Genomic DNA, 19413 nt, shown 5'->3' with positions numbered 1-19413 from the left:
AGTTTGTGTGCTCGCAACTAATTATTAAAATATATTAAATCACGTAAAGTGTAACACGAGGGAAATGAAGCTCTTATATTTGTTGTGATCCAAGTATAAGGGTGATGAACAGGTTGCCCTGTTTGGTTAGTATAGCTGCCGACATGTATTATTATTTCTGATACTTGATACGATGTTTGGTCTTCCTTTTATTTGTTGTGATCCAAGTAGAAGGGGTGTGCACACTAGGGTTCCCTGAGACTACTCTGCTGGCCTTGAATTATTTGGGGTGTCGACCTCTTGTTGAAGTAGGTATAGGGGTAAAGCCTCGGCCTACTGGCGTTCTCGTTCCCTCAAATTTAAAATTGATTATGTGTTTGTCATTATTAATTATCAAATTAATAAATTGGTTTATGTGATAATATATACATTATTTTCTCAAACTGCTTTCTATTAAACTCAGCTATATGTTATTTTCTAAAATTATTTCCAATTTGATTATATTGTATTTTCTTAAATCATTTTCAAACTTAATCGTCTTACGGAATGGAGTTGGAATTACTCAATTTTTCTGATTTTGGGAGTTTTTCCCTTGTTTTTTCTTGCATTCTTGTGTTACAGGTTATTGATTGCATGGGAATCGCGGAGTGAGGATCACTTAGAAATATAGCTTTTACTAGAGTCGTATTTCAGTTTAAATTTTACCTTAGGTTGTTTAAATTTTATATGGACACAAATTACGTTTCAGTCTTTTCTTATGTTGTAAGACCCTTTATTGGATTTAAAATTATTAAGTTATTTCTTTGTTGTCAAGCCTTACATTTATTTTATTAGAAATAGATGTGGCGGTAACACTCCCATGAGTAGGTTTTGGCTCATGTTTTTCATTAAAGGTGTTTTCAAAAGTTCGACCTATTCTGAGGGTGTTACAAAGTATGCTATTGAGATTCAACACCCAATTGAGTAGCAGAAGGAGGAGGAGTTTTGGATTTAAACTTCCATTGAGTTTCATCAATGGTGGTTTTAAGAGTATATGGTTTAATGGTTTAAATGTTAGGGAAGAAGGATTTAAATTATAAAAAAAATAAAATTAAAACTCACAAAAAGAAATTAAAACCAAAAAAAAAGGTCAAAGGTAAAAACGCTGGTCAACCAGTCATTTTGTATGGAACCGGTCACCTGGCCTGAATAGTGGTAAAAAATGAACTATGGAGGTTGTAATTAGCAAAAAAAAACATCGAATGTAATTCGCAAAATCACTAAACATTAAGGCTGTAATTCGAAATTAATTATTAGAATTAACACTATGTGAAATGAAAAAGCTATTAGTTGATACTCCTTCCATTATTTTTTCTTCTTCTTCTTTTATTTTTTACACGGATTTTAAAGTAAATTTTAAATCTGAATATCTCTAAATACACATAATAAAAAAATATATAATAAATAATAAAAAAGTATATATTAAGCAAATTTGACAAGACCTCAAATGTGTCAAAAACAGTAATTAAATTTCTATCTCTTTAAGGTGAAATATTATAAACGAAAACAATATTAGAGATATGTTTTATAGAACAATATAAATATAAAATTAATGGAGAAATATATGGGACTTTAAGACATTTTAAATTAAAGTTGGTAAAAAAATATATAAAAATCACAAACATTAAAAACACTAAAATAAAGTTAGTGAGAAACATAATCACTATAAAAATAGCTAGAATAAAATTAACTATTATATTTACCCCAACAATGCATGGATATGTTAGTGTGTTCATTAATTTAATTAAATAAAATTGATAATTTAAAATCTAAGCAATGACGACGTATGATATATTGTTACGAATATTATATTATTATACTAACACAATCAAACAATATATACCGGCCTAATTACAATGCACAATCAAAAAATTTCGTGTTTATTTTGAAGATTTATACTAATTTACTCACTTTGGTTATTGTTGTTGATTTTGCGCGGTTTTGATTGTTTCAAGCATAATCGTTACATAAATTTTTGTGAGAAACAGTCTCTTTGAGAGACCAATTCTAATTGGGCCGGGCTCCAGCCCATATTTTTTCAAAAAAGAAAAATGTAGAGTAAGTACTGAATGGTTACTCAGTGCAGCATTAGGATACCTTAAGTAGGCATTTAAGATATTATAAGTATGCATTAAGGATACGGTAATTAAGCATTTAAGGATAATGTAAGTAGGCATTAAGAATATACTGTAAGTAGACATTAAGAATAATAATTAGACACTAAGGATATGGTATAAGTAGGCATTAAGGATGATTTAAGTAGACATTTAAGATATTGTAATTAGGCATTAAGAATACGATAAGAGACATTTAAGGATTTGTAACTAGACATTTAAGAATTTTGTAAGTAGGCATTTAAGAATTTTGTAAGTAGGCATTAAAGATATTGTAAGTAAACATTAAGGATACAGTAAGTAGGCAGTAAGGATGATGTAAGTAGACATTAAAGATGATGTAAGTAGGCATTAAACTTTAATGGGTTGGGTTTAAGAGACGTCTCTCAGAGAGAAAATCTCTCACGAGAACGACTGTAAATCTGTAATTGTTATGGTTTTAATGATAGCGGAGTTTACTAAAGGGATTTTAGTTCGTTGAAGATGTTTTATGAAAAAGATAAAAAAAGATTGAAAAAGTGTTTATAATGCAAAAGTTTTGAGGTGAAATTTTATATATGTTAACACTTTTAGGTCATAACCTTTGATAGGAAGATTACATTTATGCAAGGTTTGCGTCATTTAAAACTAGACTTCAAGAACATTCTAGCAGTGTATTATATGCCCAATTCCGACAATCGATCAAGAAATGACAGTTAATTAAAAGTTACCAGTTTGTAGCAAAGAGATGAGTCGTCGCCTATAAGCTAGCTATGACCTAGGTTGCACTAAAACGGACACGGACACGGACACGACACGGGTACGGGAAAACGCCAACTTAAAAATGGCGGACACGGGGACACGAAAATGGTAATATAATAAATATATCAAATTAAAGATAATTTTACAATCTTTATTAATTTATTCCAGACAAAACCATTCAAATCCAAAAAATTTCCAGAAATACCCACATTAAATTTAGAAATCCCAGCTTTGCCAACAATTCATACTAAAATTCTCTTTCTAGAAAAAATTACCTCAAATTCCCCACAAAATTAAGTGATTCTTATTCTTCTCCAAATTTTGTTCTTCTAACATCAAAACTGCAAACCATTTTTTCTGGGAAAAAATCAGAAGATTTTGAACATTATTCAAAATCAGAAAAGGAAAAAAACCCAGAAAAAATAAAAATAAAATTGATTTCTTCTCCATTAAAGGGAATAAACCCAGAAATTACCAACAGATCAAGAAGAAAAAAGAAGAGATTAAGTAAGAGTTTATCTGACCTTGAATTTGAAGAACTTAAAGGGTTTATGGATTTGGGTTTTGTTTTTTCTGAAGAAGATAGAGATTCAAGGTTAGTTTCAATCATTTATGGGTTGCAAAAATTAGGAAAAAATGATGATAAAATTGAAAATAATGATAATAAATGTGGTAATAATTCATCAATATCAAGACCATATCTATCAGAAACATGGGAAGTAAAGAAAGGAAAATAGTTTTTATTAAAAAAATGTGTCTTTGACTGCTTGCTGTGTCCCTTTTGTGTCCTTGCCGTGTCCCTGCCGTGTCCGCGTGTCCGAAAAAATATTAAAATATTGAACACTTCATTTGGCGTGTCGGACACGGATTTTCGCGTGTCCGTGTCCGACACGTGTCCGACACGGGACACGCCAGTTCAGGGAAGTATTCCAGGCTATGACATGCCACAGAGTATCATAAGTCGATTTTCCTAGGCAATAAGTATGCGACGAGTCGCCCCGTAAAAGCCTTGACTCGTTGCAAGTTCACTGAAGCAGCCGACACGCATTTCCCCTACTACTTGGCTATTAATATTTTTAGTTTATTTTAATTTAATTAAGAGTTTTTAGGTTAATTTGAGTATTTTGGGAGGATTGTTCCCTAGGTTTTCGAAGTATAAATAAAAATTAGAGTTCTCTTCAAAGACTCTTTTTAGACTGTCTTAAGTTATTTTTCTCATTTATTTTTCCTAATTCTTTAGTTTTTATGCAAAATTTCAGTTTTTAGATTTGTTTTTCTTTGTTACTTTCAATTCTTTATGCAATTAAAAGTTCAGTTGCAATTCAATTTATAAGTTTCTCTTTTTCTTAAATTGTTGATTGTGTTTAATATTATTTTCTACATATCAAGTATAATGATTGTGTTTTATTTATTATTGTTTTTATGTAAATTTTTATGTCTAGTGAGTAGAGTTTTTTTTCTAGAATTGAGGGATTTATCCTAATTTGTCATATAGAATGATTTTATTTGATTAATTGTATGAAATTTGCATCTATGATTCTATCTATGCTTAAGTAACCTTAGTTTAATTATCTTTATTAACCTTTTCAACTAAATGAAAGTTGTAGTTTAGGAGTAATTTACGATTGAAGTATATTTACGTTAAATTCATACTAATTCAGTCATAGAACGGAAGTTTGAGGATTAAAATTAGTAAGGTCTTAAAAGATATTGATCAATATAGCGGAAGCTTGAGATTAATTTGATCGCTTTTAATCATATTAAAGATTCAATAACATCAAATTTCAGTCTTGCTTTATTTATTTATAATATTTGAGCATTTTAATTATTTGACATACTCGCATTAGGTAAACAACAATTATATTTTCTTGTTTTGTAACCCATAATCATAAGATTAGGCAAATTAATTAACCGATTCCCTGAGCTCGACTCGTTAAGTTACACGTACATCGTGCGTATTCGGTTAAAATAAATTTCATATCAAGTTTTTAGTGACATTGCCGGGGAAGCGACGAATAAATTATTTGTTTAGTTTGTTAATTTACGTGATACTTTTGTGATGTCCCCTCTCCCAGACCTTGCTTGTGTTTGAGATACCTGAATGCGTAGGAGAGAACTATCTCTAAAACATTTTGATCTAGAGATTGAAGCTACCACATGCAGACAGAACGCCAAATGTTTAAGGGGGATTAAGCAAGAACAAGAACAAATGGCCAACATGAATAATCAATCTTTCGGCCAAATGGATGTGCCTTTGCTGACCTACACCTCTATTCCCTGCATCGTTAAACTCAATTTCGGTGCAGAGAACTTCGAACTAAAATCACATCTCATCCAGATGTTCGAAAGGAATCAGCTCGGTGGGCACACTTTTGAAATTATGTTTATTAGGCATATGTTTCAAAAATATTTAGAATAAGAACAAATAATAGAATAAGATTATGTTGAAATCAGTCTATAAAACATACTTAATTTAAAAGATCATGTCAATTATTATGTAAAATTATATTTTGATATTTATTACAAGAATATAATTGATTGCAATAAAAGATTTTCTGATCATATTGTTCTAACAAATTTATTTTTAAGATAAAATTAAGCCTTGGATATAACTATTATATAAGGAATTTAGTTGGTAATTGTAAAATCTAAAATTTTTTTAAAATATTTTTTTGCAGATTATATTTGGAAGCATTGTTGCCACTTCAAATTCATTTAACTAATAAGATTGTTGCATTTGGCAAATAGCTGTTCGACTGTCATTTGTCATTTAGCAGAAAAATTATTAAACAGTATGATCGTGCTGGTTGACTTAACCTTTTAGAAGTCCAAATGAGATAAATAAGTTTTATTCATCTCAAAGTTTAAGTGGATATCAGTTATCAATCAAATAATAATAATAATAATAATAATAATAATAATAATAAAGAAGAGATATTAAGACTTGATGTGACTACGATAGGTTTTCTTATAAGCTTTCATAACCTTGACTTTATAAGCTTTTCCAACTAGGTTAAATATATAATATAGAGTTATGAGGGTTTATTTATAATAATTGTACTCTAAAAGATAAGATCATTATTAGATAAAATATCACTTGATAAAGACATAATTAACCTTCTTTGATAGTTGCTCGAACAAGCACCACGTGCTCATTTGAGCACGAAAAATCAGAAGCTATTGAAACACGAATATGTGTAACAACCCGATTTACCGTTGACTAGGTAAACAGGGTCATCATTGGGTTCATTTCCCAAGAAACTGAAATCACACTTCCAAAACTCGAGCAAAGGAATCACAAGCTCTTCAACTTGACTAACTCAGCTAAATCCCAAAACCAACATCTAACTAATACACAAGATAATCATACAATTCTCTACAAGTCCGATATAACCAGCACAGCCAAAATAAATTTACATCTATCCAAAATCCTAAAACAAATCTACAATTCCTACGTGCTCAGCTTAATACACATCCTTGGAACACTATCCATCACTGCTAACCCATCGTTCCCGACCGGTTCCGATCTGTAATCAAACTAAAAGATGGAAACAAAAGAAGGTTAGATTAAACTGAATGAGAAGTAACAATCCAAACAACAAAACACAGTAATTCAGATCATAGGTTTAAAAGCAACTTCAGTTTCCTAGATCTATGTGCGCACAGGGAGTCTAGTTGAGAGGAACATCCATAGCTCTAAGGCTATGTCACTCTCGGGTGAAGCTAGTCAATATCTCAATGACAATTCGCTTCAAACAGGGAGCAAGGAACAATGTTCCTCAACTCGGTCGATGACTAGCTCGCAAGCCCGATCCATTGACCATATCATAATACCAGCATAAGCATTCACAACAACATTTGTCTCAACAATTTCCAATCTCAAAAGAGCTTTAGTAAAGTTTATTTTCAAGAATGCAGTCTGATCAGACCCTTTAAGGGACTGCTACTACTCACCAAAGACGACGCTTCAAAGAGCCGTGATCGATTCGCAGCTATCAACTAGAAAGGCTCCTCGATGACGTCGCCTCCTGAAGCATAACAAACATAACATCACAACAAAGCGTTCGATACTACAAACTAGGTTCATATAGCTCATTGCATCTCCTCCTAAAACCGCATCTTAGTTCCATCTTCTATTCTAATATTTCTAATCATACAAGGATTGCACACTCCAAGCTTAAACACTCTACATGTCATCAAAATATTATAATCGTGATCGAATCTAGTTTATACTCTTTTAAAGACTACTCATCCCTATATTTCTCTTTGTATTACCAATAAAACACAATATGTAAATTTAAACCCAAACTCAAGAATATCCGAAAGAATCTACTAATTTCATCAAGAATATCCAACATTTAATTAATATAAACAGCAAGCATTCTATCCTACAATCAATGATTTTTCCAATGTACCTCATAATTCATACAAGACCTTTAAATCATTCATAATCCTATAAACAATCAACATTTCCCATCAATTCCTCAATCTTCATAAACTCTCTTACTAATCATCCAGATTCAATATAGTAACTCCAACATCATCTATTCATTTACTCATTTATTTTGAATCGACACAAAATAATTATTAATCCTACACTCACAAGCCCACGACACTCATCGTTCATCATCAAAGATGATTTTCCTCAATTAATTTCATCACCTTTAAATCCACAAATTCAATACTAAACATCAAACATTCCAGTAATACTCCAAGAATCTAGCAATACTCAACACATTTTCCATGAATTTTCAATTTAATGACTCATCTACTAATTTATACACACTCCAAGATTCAACAACATTTAGGGTTTAACACATGAATGAAAGATTATGCAAGGAAAAGTATATGAAAAAGGGCATGATTATTAAGGGAAAACAAGGAAAGAAATCAAGAAGGAATACCTTCTGCTTGCAGCAGCAAGAAACGAAATAATTTCAGGTTCAATGTTCTCTTTTCGGCTTGAATTTGATGTTTAATCAATAGGACTAAAACTCTCTCAATCCTTCTCCAAATCGGCAGAATTCAAGGTCAAAGAAGGGAAATCAGATGATTCTATACCCATTGTGATTCGAATTTAGAGGGAAAGGAGCAAGAAAGATCAATTAGCCATAATTTACACAAAACAATCAAGAATGTAGAAGTATAGATAATCTATCTTGAAAATCACGAAGGGAAGAACAAGGACTTACTGATTTTGCACGCAGGTCCTTCGAATATCAGAGGGAAGAAGAACGGGTAATGCCTTCGCAGCCATTGACGTTTTCTTCAAAGAAAATTTAGGGAAATACGAGTTTGAAGGTTCAAAGAGGAATGTCGTGGAAGGGGAAGATGTTCTTGGCTTTTGGGTTGTCGACGTGAGAGAGGAAGAAAGGGTTTGGGATTTGAGAAATGAGGAGAAATGAAGAAGATGATGAATAGTGAAAATGCGTGAAACTGGTTTCTAATTTTATAATTTTTTTTATATTAAAAGGAAAAGAAAAGAAGAATTTAAATTAAGAATATTTTATGTCATGTGTATTTAGGATCATTCTCGCACTGATAATTCTCTTAAACTTAATCGTCTTAAAATATTAATTTCCCAAATGTTACAATATGTCCCAAAAAAAAGTATTGGTCATCCAAGTAAAAGAGTTGCTTGTTCGAGCACTTACCTTGCTCGTTCAGCAACTAACTCATTGTTGTGCTTGTCTTTGCATTTATACTACCAATTATACATTTGAGCATTCTATTTTTGACTCTTTTTTCTGCCCTTGAACTTCAATACATATCATCAACTATCAACAATCATGCATTGACTTAAGGAACAATCACAACAATGCCTTGATAAATCATGTTTTAAATAATTTTTTCTACACTTATCTTCATATTCTAATGAAAATATTCCCCTATATCACGTTTCAATGAATTAGAGTTGTGAAATATTATAAAAAATCCCATATCATCTAACACTCTGTGTAGGTCGTGAATAATGGTAAATTTGTTGGTGGTTGTATAGATTGTGATTTAATAAATTTCATGTTGTAACATTAATAGATGGCGCAATCATATATAATACTCTAATTTAACAAGGACCTTGCCACATGGCAGTTGGAGAATTAGAGTTGTAAATGAATTAAATACTGCCACGTGGCCTCTTTATAATTCATTTCAAAAAATTCTAAAACTTTCCTAGCAAGCTAAATTACTCATGATTAATTATTAAGAACTATAATATTAAACACATTTTACAATGTACAAACGAGTACATTTGGTACTTTATCATTTTTCAAATCAATTTATTCATATTCATTCTTCGTTTTCGCAAGTCTAACAAGATTAAATTATAATACAACAACCACTTTGCCACGTGTTGTCTCTGCGATGAGAGTTAAGAAGCTCTAACAATTTGCCACATGTCAGCTTAATATTAATCCTTGATTATTTAGTAGTTGTTCAAACTTTTCAAGAAATAAATTGAATCTTATTTTTAAATTTTACTTTTATTTGCTTGCCCATGAAAAACCATGTGATCCTTGATTATTTAAAATCTAATATTTTATATAATAATTTAATTTTAGAAGTTTAGTAGTGATTCAAAGCTAAGAAAAATCATTCTCAAAATTAGCTACCATACTAAAGAAATTTTCTATCTATATAGAATATAATTCTACTTAGAATCAGGTTAGAAACACAATGAATAACGTTAGTTATATGAAAACATAAATTATATTTTTGGGAAAGATAAAAGCTTGATTCAAATCAAAATAAAAATAAAATAAAATATTTAAATATTAAGTAGGAACTCAAATAATGAAAAAGTTTAATTCAAAAAAAAAATAATTTAATTTTTTTGAACTCAACGAAATAATTTAATATCAATCAAATAAATTATATTATTTTTATTATGAAATAAGGCCATAGTTTATTAATTATTAAATAATTAATAATTATTCTAAGAAAAATCATCAAAATAGTTATATAATAGTTTTATATATATATATATATATATATATATATATATATATATATATATATATATATATATATATATATATATATATATATATATATATATATATATATATATATATAAAGTTGAAAAATCTCTGCATTGCACGGGCATTTTAGTGGTTATCTCTCTTAATTATGATCAATGATGTGGCGGCTTATGGCAGGATATATGTTTAGTCATTAGTAAATGAAGGAGTGAAACTAATAAGTTAATTGTGTTGCTTATGTTGATTGGTGTGTACCGTTGTAGTCTCTTCAAATGAGCATATGTGCTTGAACAAGCACTTCATAGACTCAAACAAGCAGCCAAGTCTCAAACTTGAGTGATCAAAACAAAGGAGTAAGATGATTTTAGAAAAAATGTGTTTTAATAGGTGATCACCCTTGAGAAAGTCAAGGGTGCCTTGCATAGAATATATATTGAGGAAAAATTGAATGAATTATGATCTTTTCATTATTTCAAAATAATAACATTGCTCTAATATTATTTTTAATAGCAGAGAACCTTTTTAATGGTAATTGTTATGCAATCCCGATGACTATGTGAATGACAACTATCCACAGAGGATATACACTACTCTACAAATTAACATAAGTCTTTTACGACACAATTTATTTTCAATTGTTTATGCTGTGAGAAATTGACATGAGGTCATACATTGTAAGACATACACTTAGTTGTTGATTTCATAGCAAATAAGTCCACTTGAAAAGACAATATAAATTACAATTTATTTTTTGTTTGTTGGATTAAGTCGCATAGGGTCAAATCTAGACCCAATGTGAAGGCAATTAAGGATTCTTAGATGGAATTAGTAAAAGGCATGATATTCTCTCCAAATCCAACTTATCAAAACTCAAGATATACAATTCATTATGAACAAGCAATCAGATAAATGAATCTGATACAAGTATACAAAAAGTGAAGAACAAGCATTGTGCAGCAAAATATACATATTCTTTGTAATTCAAATTTCAATGAACCTGTCAATACAAAGGATAAATCTCCGTAAATTGGTAAAATTTAACCCTTAAAAAGGAATTCATAGGAAGGAGGAAAACTCATTCCTTTGCAAACTATACCTCTTTATTTACAGGCACTATATAACTCCACGGTTTTCGCTCCTTCTAGCTGCTTATACGAGCTTTTAGAACGTTCTAGGTAACCCAAAAAAGTGGATACATATACTACCCTCTTGGCTCTTATATTTCACAAAAAATGAAGAATATAGAGAGATATGCATGACAGGTCTTGGACCTCTAAATCACAGCTGATGTCAGTTACCAGTCTTCAAGCCACTCCGGAGTGTTGAGTTCTTGATCATTCCGGAGTGGAGAAGAGGGTGCAGGGGACGTATCACCAAGAAAGCTCTCTAAATAGTGGCTTATACGAGAAATGATTTCGGAAGGGACCGGGACGGTATGTTCTACAATCCGTTTCCAATCCACTCCTGTAAACCATTGATGATTTTTAACAGAATCAGGTCCATCGTGCCCAAGTCTCTTTGTTTCGTCAACTTCAAGCAACTGAAATTAAGCAATATAGTTGGTGAGGAAAAGAATCTGACTACCGGTAGCTTAGAACTCGAACGGCCGGGTAAGGTTTATGTCTGAAGGACCTACCTTGGTTATAAGATCGATAGCTTCGGGACTGCAAGACTGAGGAAGATTAAACTGCCCTTTAGAGATCTTTGCGATCGTATCAAGCTCGTTTTCTCTCCATGACCCAAAAGGCATGTCCCCTTGCAGCATAAAATAGATCAAAACTCCCAATCCCCACCTGAAGGAAAATTTAATCTTATCAAAACATCGGAAGTAGGACAATGTAAAAAAGGAAATACCCGAGAAAGGAAACATATGTTCTTCACCTAGAAATCAATATAAAATTATACTACATTATAGTACATATACAATTCTTATCAGTATTACCAGTCAGCAGAGAAACCATGACCCTTTCCTAATACTATCTCCGGAGAAAGAAAATCTGCCATGCCACAGCTAGTGTGTGTCCTCTCGTCCATTAACTTCTTCCCGTATCTGAAATCTACAAACTATAAACATACAAAATATTCATCACATGAGATATCGGCATGAGAAGGAAAAGACGACATAAAAAAGTTTTTCACCCTATTACCCAACCCATGCTAAAAAAACTATTCATGCAAATTGGTTTGTAATGCAACTGACCTGTAAATGCCCTGTTTGATCACACATAAGGACTTCTGAAGAAACACCTCGGTATAGAATTCCATTCTGTAAAGAACAATTAGACCAAGAAAAAAACTAAATACAAAAATTGCTCAATGAAGAAAATGAGAAACTTAATAAAAAGCATATTCAGCAAATTAATAAAATAAGACAAGGAATTGCTAATAAACCTTGTGAAGTTCTTCTAATGCAGCAACAACAGAGGCAGCACAGAATCGAGCTGATGATTCATCAAGTGGTTTATATAGGATTGAAGCCAATGGGCATGCCAGGCATGTATCCAATAGAATACCAGCATGTATCTCATCAGCACAAGTGCATATGATTTGAGGCGAGCACGCTGAATTTTCCAAACTTTTCATCAGATTTTTCTCCTTTAATACCTGCTCTTCCTTTCCAAGCTTTTTAACCTTCTGCTTCCAAAACCTTTTCAAGCTAAGTAAATTTTCTACATATGAAATCCAATAATACAACATAAGGTTCATGATTCACAATATTCTTTAATTATCCATTTTCTACAGAAGGTTTGATAACACATAATACATCACATGGGAATGGATTGGAAACACAAAAACAAATTAGACGAAGCCAAGAGGGAGAACATATAAAGAGAAGATACTTGGAATCATGAGCATGTAATAAAAAAAAACACGTTTTACCAAGAGTGAAAAATTAAATAACATAGCCATAGATTAAAATCCATGATAATTTGAGGTAAACCTCAATAATTTTAAAAGGAGATTTCCATAGGTGTTTTTGAAATTCACAAACAAAAACAATTAAAACAAAAAAAGACTTTCAATGTTTTTCCCACCTGAACCTTTCATACGTACAAGTCCAATCTCACTGCAATCAGTTGAGTACAAGCACCTTTTCCACTCCTGCATATAAGATATTAATTTAATTTGTGTGCATGTTTCCTATGAGACATGAAATACTCGTGTAAAAAATGAATCTAATGGTCCTCACCAAGTCAGAGAGTTGTACTCTATTAGGAACCAGAGATCGAACAGATTTATCCGAATCCTGGCCCGAGAACACAGGAAGCTCCTTTTGCCTGAATCAAAGATAACGTAGTGCAGAAAAAAGATAGTGGAAAGAGTTAATGATCTTGGAGAAAGGACATCTTTTAACAATGAGTGCACTTATATATCCAACACAACGTCGCTAACTTACTTGTGATCTTCGAAAGAAACTTTTGCGATTGGACCAGCAACTGACTCAAACTGCTCTTTTGTCAAAACGGAACACGTAACATCACCGACAGCACATGCAGCTATCTGAGTAATTTTCTCATCGAGAAGTGCCCACTCGCCAAAAAAACTTCCCTCAGGCTTCTCCACCGACAGTCTTTTGTTACTGTGTTTCAGATCATTTTGAATTACACAATCACACTTCAGACTGCAGACATTTGGAGTCTTCAAAACATCGACGTCAAATTCTATCCTTACTCTTCCCTTCTGAATTACGTACAATGCATTTACACCCTCATGCTGCAAGGATGTACGGAGATTAAAAACATAACAAATTTTAGAAACTTAGAAGAAAATGACATTTTTTCCAGCAGTAGCTATACCTGTTTAGCTATTGATTGACCATCAGAAAATGAAACTTCCGACAGAGAATTTGCTATCTGACTAAGCTGTAGAATAGTCAATCTTGAAAGAAAATCTACCGATCGCAGAAGTTTCAATGATGACAGATTAGAGAACTCTGACATAAGGATTCCTCGAAAATCTTCTCTTTTCAAGGTCCACAAGGTTCCACTGGTCACACAACGCACAGATGCCTGAAGTGGCTTGTTATTCCTGCATAATTGAAGTTGTAATAAGTGGCATAACCCAACGGTTTAATGTCACAAAGTTACTGGTCATGGAAAACAATAGTATTTAAAATAACATGGCAATATTGTTTTAACAGTTCATTCAACAGTAAATTAGAACACACAAAATAGACAACCTCAAGCTAACTAGAGTTTCTCCTGTAATTATAGCAATAAAAATTCCACTTCCCATGATTGGTTGAAATCTGTGCAGAGGATTTGGATAGATAGGAAGTAAATTGACCATTTAAATAATTAACCAATCATTTTACTTTTCCATCAATCAAACAGCAGGTAAAATGTGCTAATAATTAAAGTTCTTGCATACTGAACCAAACATAAGTTCAATCTTTGTCCTTCTGTTCCTTTCTAATCATCTTAAATATCAAAGTTGTAAGACAACCTACAAATTACTGCTGAGCCACACTCCTTATCTAATGCATCACACCAAATTGTAACACTCGCGAATAATATTGAATAATCTTTGTCAACAACGAATTCCCATGGTGATAGGGTTTGGTTCATGTAGCCAATCTATATTATTGAAAATAAGGTTTCGGTATTGTTGTGTTGTTGTGTTGCATTGTTAAAATTCAAAGACAATAAGTGTTCTATTAGCATAGCATAATGTCATTAACGAGGGAAAAATATTCTCACATTAACGCCAACTCCCCAAAGCATGACAACTTTTCAGCCGTATAGCGTTGCAAAACTCTTGGTACTTCCCCATTTTTCTCTTCCTGTGTGGCAAAAACTTCAAATTCTCCACTGCCAACAACAAAAAAGCAATCACCTTCACCACCCTGAAAAAATAAACAAGTTTCCATTACGTATCAAATAAAGTTAGTTCCTTTGTCGTTCAATATATGCCCAATTCAGGAAATCAAAATAATTATGGTTTCATGATAAAAGGTCTCCGGAATATGAAATTTCTCCTTAAAAAACATCACTATAGAATGGAACAAGCACAGTATGATGAATCAAATTTTGAACCAAGCTTTATCATTTTTGGAGCATTTTGGATGCTCATGTTGAAACTTTTGAAGTTTATCCAAAAAATGAAAATGATTATTCTTGAAAGCAAGTGTCAACTAAAAGTTCACATAAATAAGAAGTGCACATAATTTTATAAGAAATTCTACTATAGATTCAAACTAAAGTATAATTTAGCTCCATTGAGGGTTAAAAAATGAATGCAATAACAATTTCTTTTAACCCTTAAAGCTAAACCAAAATTTGTCAACATGCTAGCATCAACAACTAACCTGTTTTACGCATAATCCACAAAATTGAATAAACCAACTTGTAAGAACTACAATTTACTGATCTTCCATGTTTCAAAACCCAACTCAACACTCAATACCATTATCACAACTAAAATATATAAACTCTCAAATTTATCCGCATCTAATCACTTGCGCACTAGGAACCATTAGCTCCAAAAAAATCCAATAGAGAATGAGAAAATACCTGTCGGACAACAATGTCCCCAGCCTGAACCTCAATTCTTTGCATGCAGTCCAACAGGACCTGGCACTGACTATCAGTAAGCTTTCTGAAAAGGAAATGATCATGTAACGCCCTCTCAATATGTGCCTGTAACATAGAGATACATAAAAGTTGTGGCCACCAAAAAGATATAATAAACCAAAAATCAAATTAAAACAGTTATACCTCTTCTTCCCAGGTTTTCCTGTGCGCTGGAGATGGAGGCACCCAAACATTACCACTCTCTAACGAACTTTCAATGGCACGAAGACGAGCTCGTGAAACATCATGCCTTACACGTTGATTCCTAGAATTCAAGCTTGTAGTAGCAGGGGACTCTGAACCAGTCAACTCCACAACTTGAGGAGCAGAGGGCTTCATAGTGGGGCCAGGACTTGCAATGGCCTCCATAACCTAAAGACAATGGAATATCATCATATAGTATAAGGAGAGTTCATGATTAATAACAAATTAATAGCTAAACCAAAACAACTGGAACCAGAGTCATCTTACATTATTTAGCCCACTAACATGCACGACTATTATAGTGATATCATCTGTACGAGTTTCATATTGCAACCAGAGGCGGTATGATTCAGCAACAATTGCAGCACAAGCATCACGAGGGTCTTTATGAAGTGCTACCTGGAAAAAAATCAATGCCCGTTACAGAAAAAATCATGTAATTTCAAAATACACATAATACCGTGAAGGAGAGGTGAATTTCACAAATTAAGAATCATCCCTCTTTCACAAAAACAATCCCAATTTTTTGCCCAGCAAAAAAACAGTGATCTCCATGATGACGATCGTTACAAAACAACGATATAGAAATTTAAAAGAAATAAGACATGTATGACTTCATCATACAAAAACATACTCCCTCTGCACCTAACGATTGCAACAGTATGAGAAAATGGTGGGGAAAATTAAATTGTGTGGATAAGATTAAAAGTAAGAGAAAATAAGAGATGATGTGTAAATGAGAATTAAAGAAAGTGACGGGGCGCAAATTTAAAGGGACGAACTAAAATGAAAAGAGTTGCAATATATTGAGGACAGAAGGAGTAAAGGATATCAGGAAAGAAATTTGTCTACTGGTGTACTTAAAAACAAATTATAGAGTTTAAAGGCAAATAGCCAAAGGTAATAATGGGCCACTACTAGACCATCATAGCTACCATGTTTAACAAAAAGTAGGAAACCTGGCAATATTTTCCATATTTAACAGCCAACACTACATGTGCAGACTTAATGAGAGCATGATGCATTTAGAAAGCAATTTACTAAAGATTGCAACTAAATTTAAGTATATAGCCAAGTTTATTTCCATTTTAGAAAAAGCCAGAATTTCATTCATACTTAGAGCCTGATAACATCATTCAGCAACACAAAATTTCACAATAAATATATAACAACAATCACTCACCATATCAACCACAGTTTGGCTTGAAAGAAACTCAAAAACACCATCACTAGCAAGGATAAAAAAGGGAAAATCTGGTGTTAGCTCCAAAACAACGATTTCTGGGTTTGGAACCACTCCAATTGATTCTGCGATTGAATCACCAAGACTTCTAGTGAAAGCAGTGCCAGGATACATCCCATTTTGCACCCATAACCTAGGAGGATCGCCATCGTCATCTTCTTCGGTGCCCCAACATTGTACATCTGGATTCTTCAACCCTTCAATCTGATCAAGAGTAAGAACTCTAGCTCCATTTAGTTTAACTCGTTCTAGCTCATCAGTACGAAAAGGAGTTTGATCGATCGAAAGGTCAATAGCCACTAAATCCTTCCCTCTCCTCTGCGCTATAACAGCTCTAGAGTCACCTGTATTAGCAACATATAAAGTCCTACCCCTAACCAATATTGTAATAGCAGTAGTACCACTCATGCTATCATCTAAACTATCAGCATGTAGCTGTGAATTGGTTGTTATAAAAGCAGCATGACATGCGTCAATGGGATCAACATGAAACCTACTACTCCTTAACAAATTTTCACACAACTTATGCTTTACAAACTGTGAACATTCAGCACCAAATTCACCATGTCCATCAAAAACTCCAAAGAAATGATCATTAGGGTCCGTCCCAAATGGTGTATGAATACAAAAACTATCCTGGTTAGCCTTATCAAGAGCATCAGGGTAATAACCCCTCTGTGATAAAAATGAGTACTTCAACTCATAACTCTCAGAAGGAACCCTAACTACCCTAGCACCATCAGGAGGCAAGAACTGAGCGGAAACCCTAGAAAGTCTCTTTATACCAGCTTCTGTGTCTCTACCAAAACTCAATTGGTTCAATTCTTGAATTTGATCATCCTCCCCTTCAGAAAAATTAGGAGACAATACACCAGTCTCTGAATTTCTCACATTTTCTACTTGTTTGATTCTGGCATCTTTAGGAATACAAACCTGGCCAATACAAGATCTTGAATAAACACAACCCATCACTCAAAACATGAAAATGAGCCAAACCCAGATGCTGAAATTCCCAATACTATCATCAAATTCAACATCTGGAAATTCTGCTTCACACAACTATGCAATAACCCAACAAAATCCTCCGGTAAATAAGAAATACTGACAAACCCAGATGCTCAAATCAGCAGAATGATCTTTGAAACTGTGCAAAGCAAAACATCAATTCCATAAACAAAAATTGCCAACTACAAAAAACTGAAGTTAACACAGCCTCACAAAAATTACTAGATAAACCAACAAAACTGACAATTTAAGTGAAAACCCAACTTATTAAAGGGAAAAAGTAATCTATTTTATATAAATAAATGACCACCGGCGTGGCATCTTATCTTTAAATAATTCTGACCAAGAATGAAAGACCCACATTCAGAAAGTACAGCAGAAAGACAGTTAAATGATGTTGTAATTAAATAAATTATAAAAAGATTTCTTTTTTTTATCCCTTTATTGAAATTAATTAGTCGATCTGACACCAAAAAAAAAGAAAAGAAATGTAAAAAGTATATCATACTTTTGAAAGAAATCAAATAATAAACTAATAATAAAACCCCTTAATAGTTAATACTACTCCTACTTTAAAGAATAGAAGGACTTACAAACTGAGTAAAGGGTAGTACGAAAGAACAAAGAAATCAAAAGGGGTAGTCAAAGAATACAAAAAAAAAAAAAAAGCAAAGAATTTCGGAAAATTCTCTTAAAACTCTCACTCAAAATCTTTGTGGGTAGATTTGTTTCTATCTCTACTATCTGGGATGTGAGGAAACTGAAAACAAAAATGGGGAAGTTAAGGTTTTGTTTGGGGGAAAAAGGAAGACGTGTCGAAGTAGGGATCAAGTGTGAGATGTGAGAAGTGAGAAGAGGGAAGATTGAAGAAATGAATGAGTTTATGAGTGAGAGGAAGAAGTAAAACAATGCATGTGTGGAATGGTCAGGACTAAGGACTAAGAAGATTGAGTGAGTGGACTTTAGACTAGACTTTCATGGATAAGTTATCTCATTATGGAATTTTGCAAATTGGAAAGAATTTCCAAGTTCCAAAAGCATGAAAGTGGCCAATAAGTTTGAAATTGAAATTCTTTTACCTAAAGTCACTCAATAGCTACTACTTCCACCTTCTTGTTCGGAATCAATTGCACCTTTCGACGTTGGTACAAGAATTAAGAAAAGTCATTTTTAATGTATATTTTTTATTTTACCCCTTTTAAATAATAGGTGAAAAGTAATAATAGGATAAGTGAGAATAAAGTAGAGGTAAAATAGAGAATTATTAAGTTGTTTTTTGTCAAAGATAGAAATAGTGCAATTATTGGGAAACTACCAAATAAGTGTAAGTATTATGCAACGGAGAAAGTACTACTACTCTTGTAGAAAAATTCAGTTGATCCAATGAGTAATTACATGTTATTAGTAGACAAATTAAATATATTTATTGTTCGCAAGTTAGATTTCAGTATTTATTGACATTTATTAGTACAATGCGTCTTGTATGAGACTGTCTCACCATAAAACCAGCCTAATATGATTAATTATAACCTTAA

At 32.5% G+C, this 19413-nt stretch overlaps 1 protein-coding gene across 1 annotated transcript; it reads right to left on the bottom strand.

Moving 5' to 3' along the window:
• Positions 1-10713: 10713 nt before the first annotated feature.
• LOC130814846 (protein phosphatase 2C and cyclic nucleotide-binding/kinase domain-containing protein) lies at positions 10714-18861 on the bottom strand. Its single transcript, XM_057681086.1, has 15 exons — positions 18472-18861; positions 16814-18017; positions 15898-16029; positions 15571-15798; positions 15367-15492; positions 14554-14699; positions 13651-13882; positions 13251-13567; positions 13044-13131; positions 12889-12955; positions 12245-12522; positions 12054-12119; positions 11796-11917; positions 11490-11646; positions 10714-11393 (listed from the first exon to the last, which is right to left on the bottom strand). The coding sequence occupies exons 2-15, from the start codon at positions 17840-17842 to the stop codon at positions 11148-11150; spliced, it is 3234 nt and encodes a 1077-aa protein (XP_057537069.1). The 5' UTR covers positions 17843-18017; positions 18472-18861; the 3' UTR covers positions 10714-11147.
• Between the last annotated feature and the right edge of the window lie 552 nt (positions 18862-19413).

Source organism: Amaranthus tricolor, chromosome 6, assembly GCF_026212465.1.
Source record: "Amaranthus tricolor cultivar Red isolate AtriRed21 chromosome 6, ASM2621246v1, whole genome shotgun sequence".
Classification (NCBI taxonomy): domain Eukaryota; kingdom Viridiplantae; phylum Streptophyta; class Magnoliopsida; order Caryophyllales; family Amaranthaceae; genus Amaranthus; species Amaranthus tricolor.
This window is presented reverse-complemented; position numbering and strand designations above follow the sequence as displayed.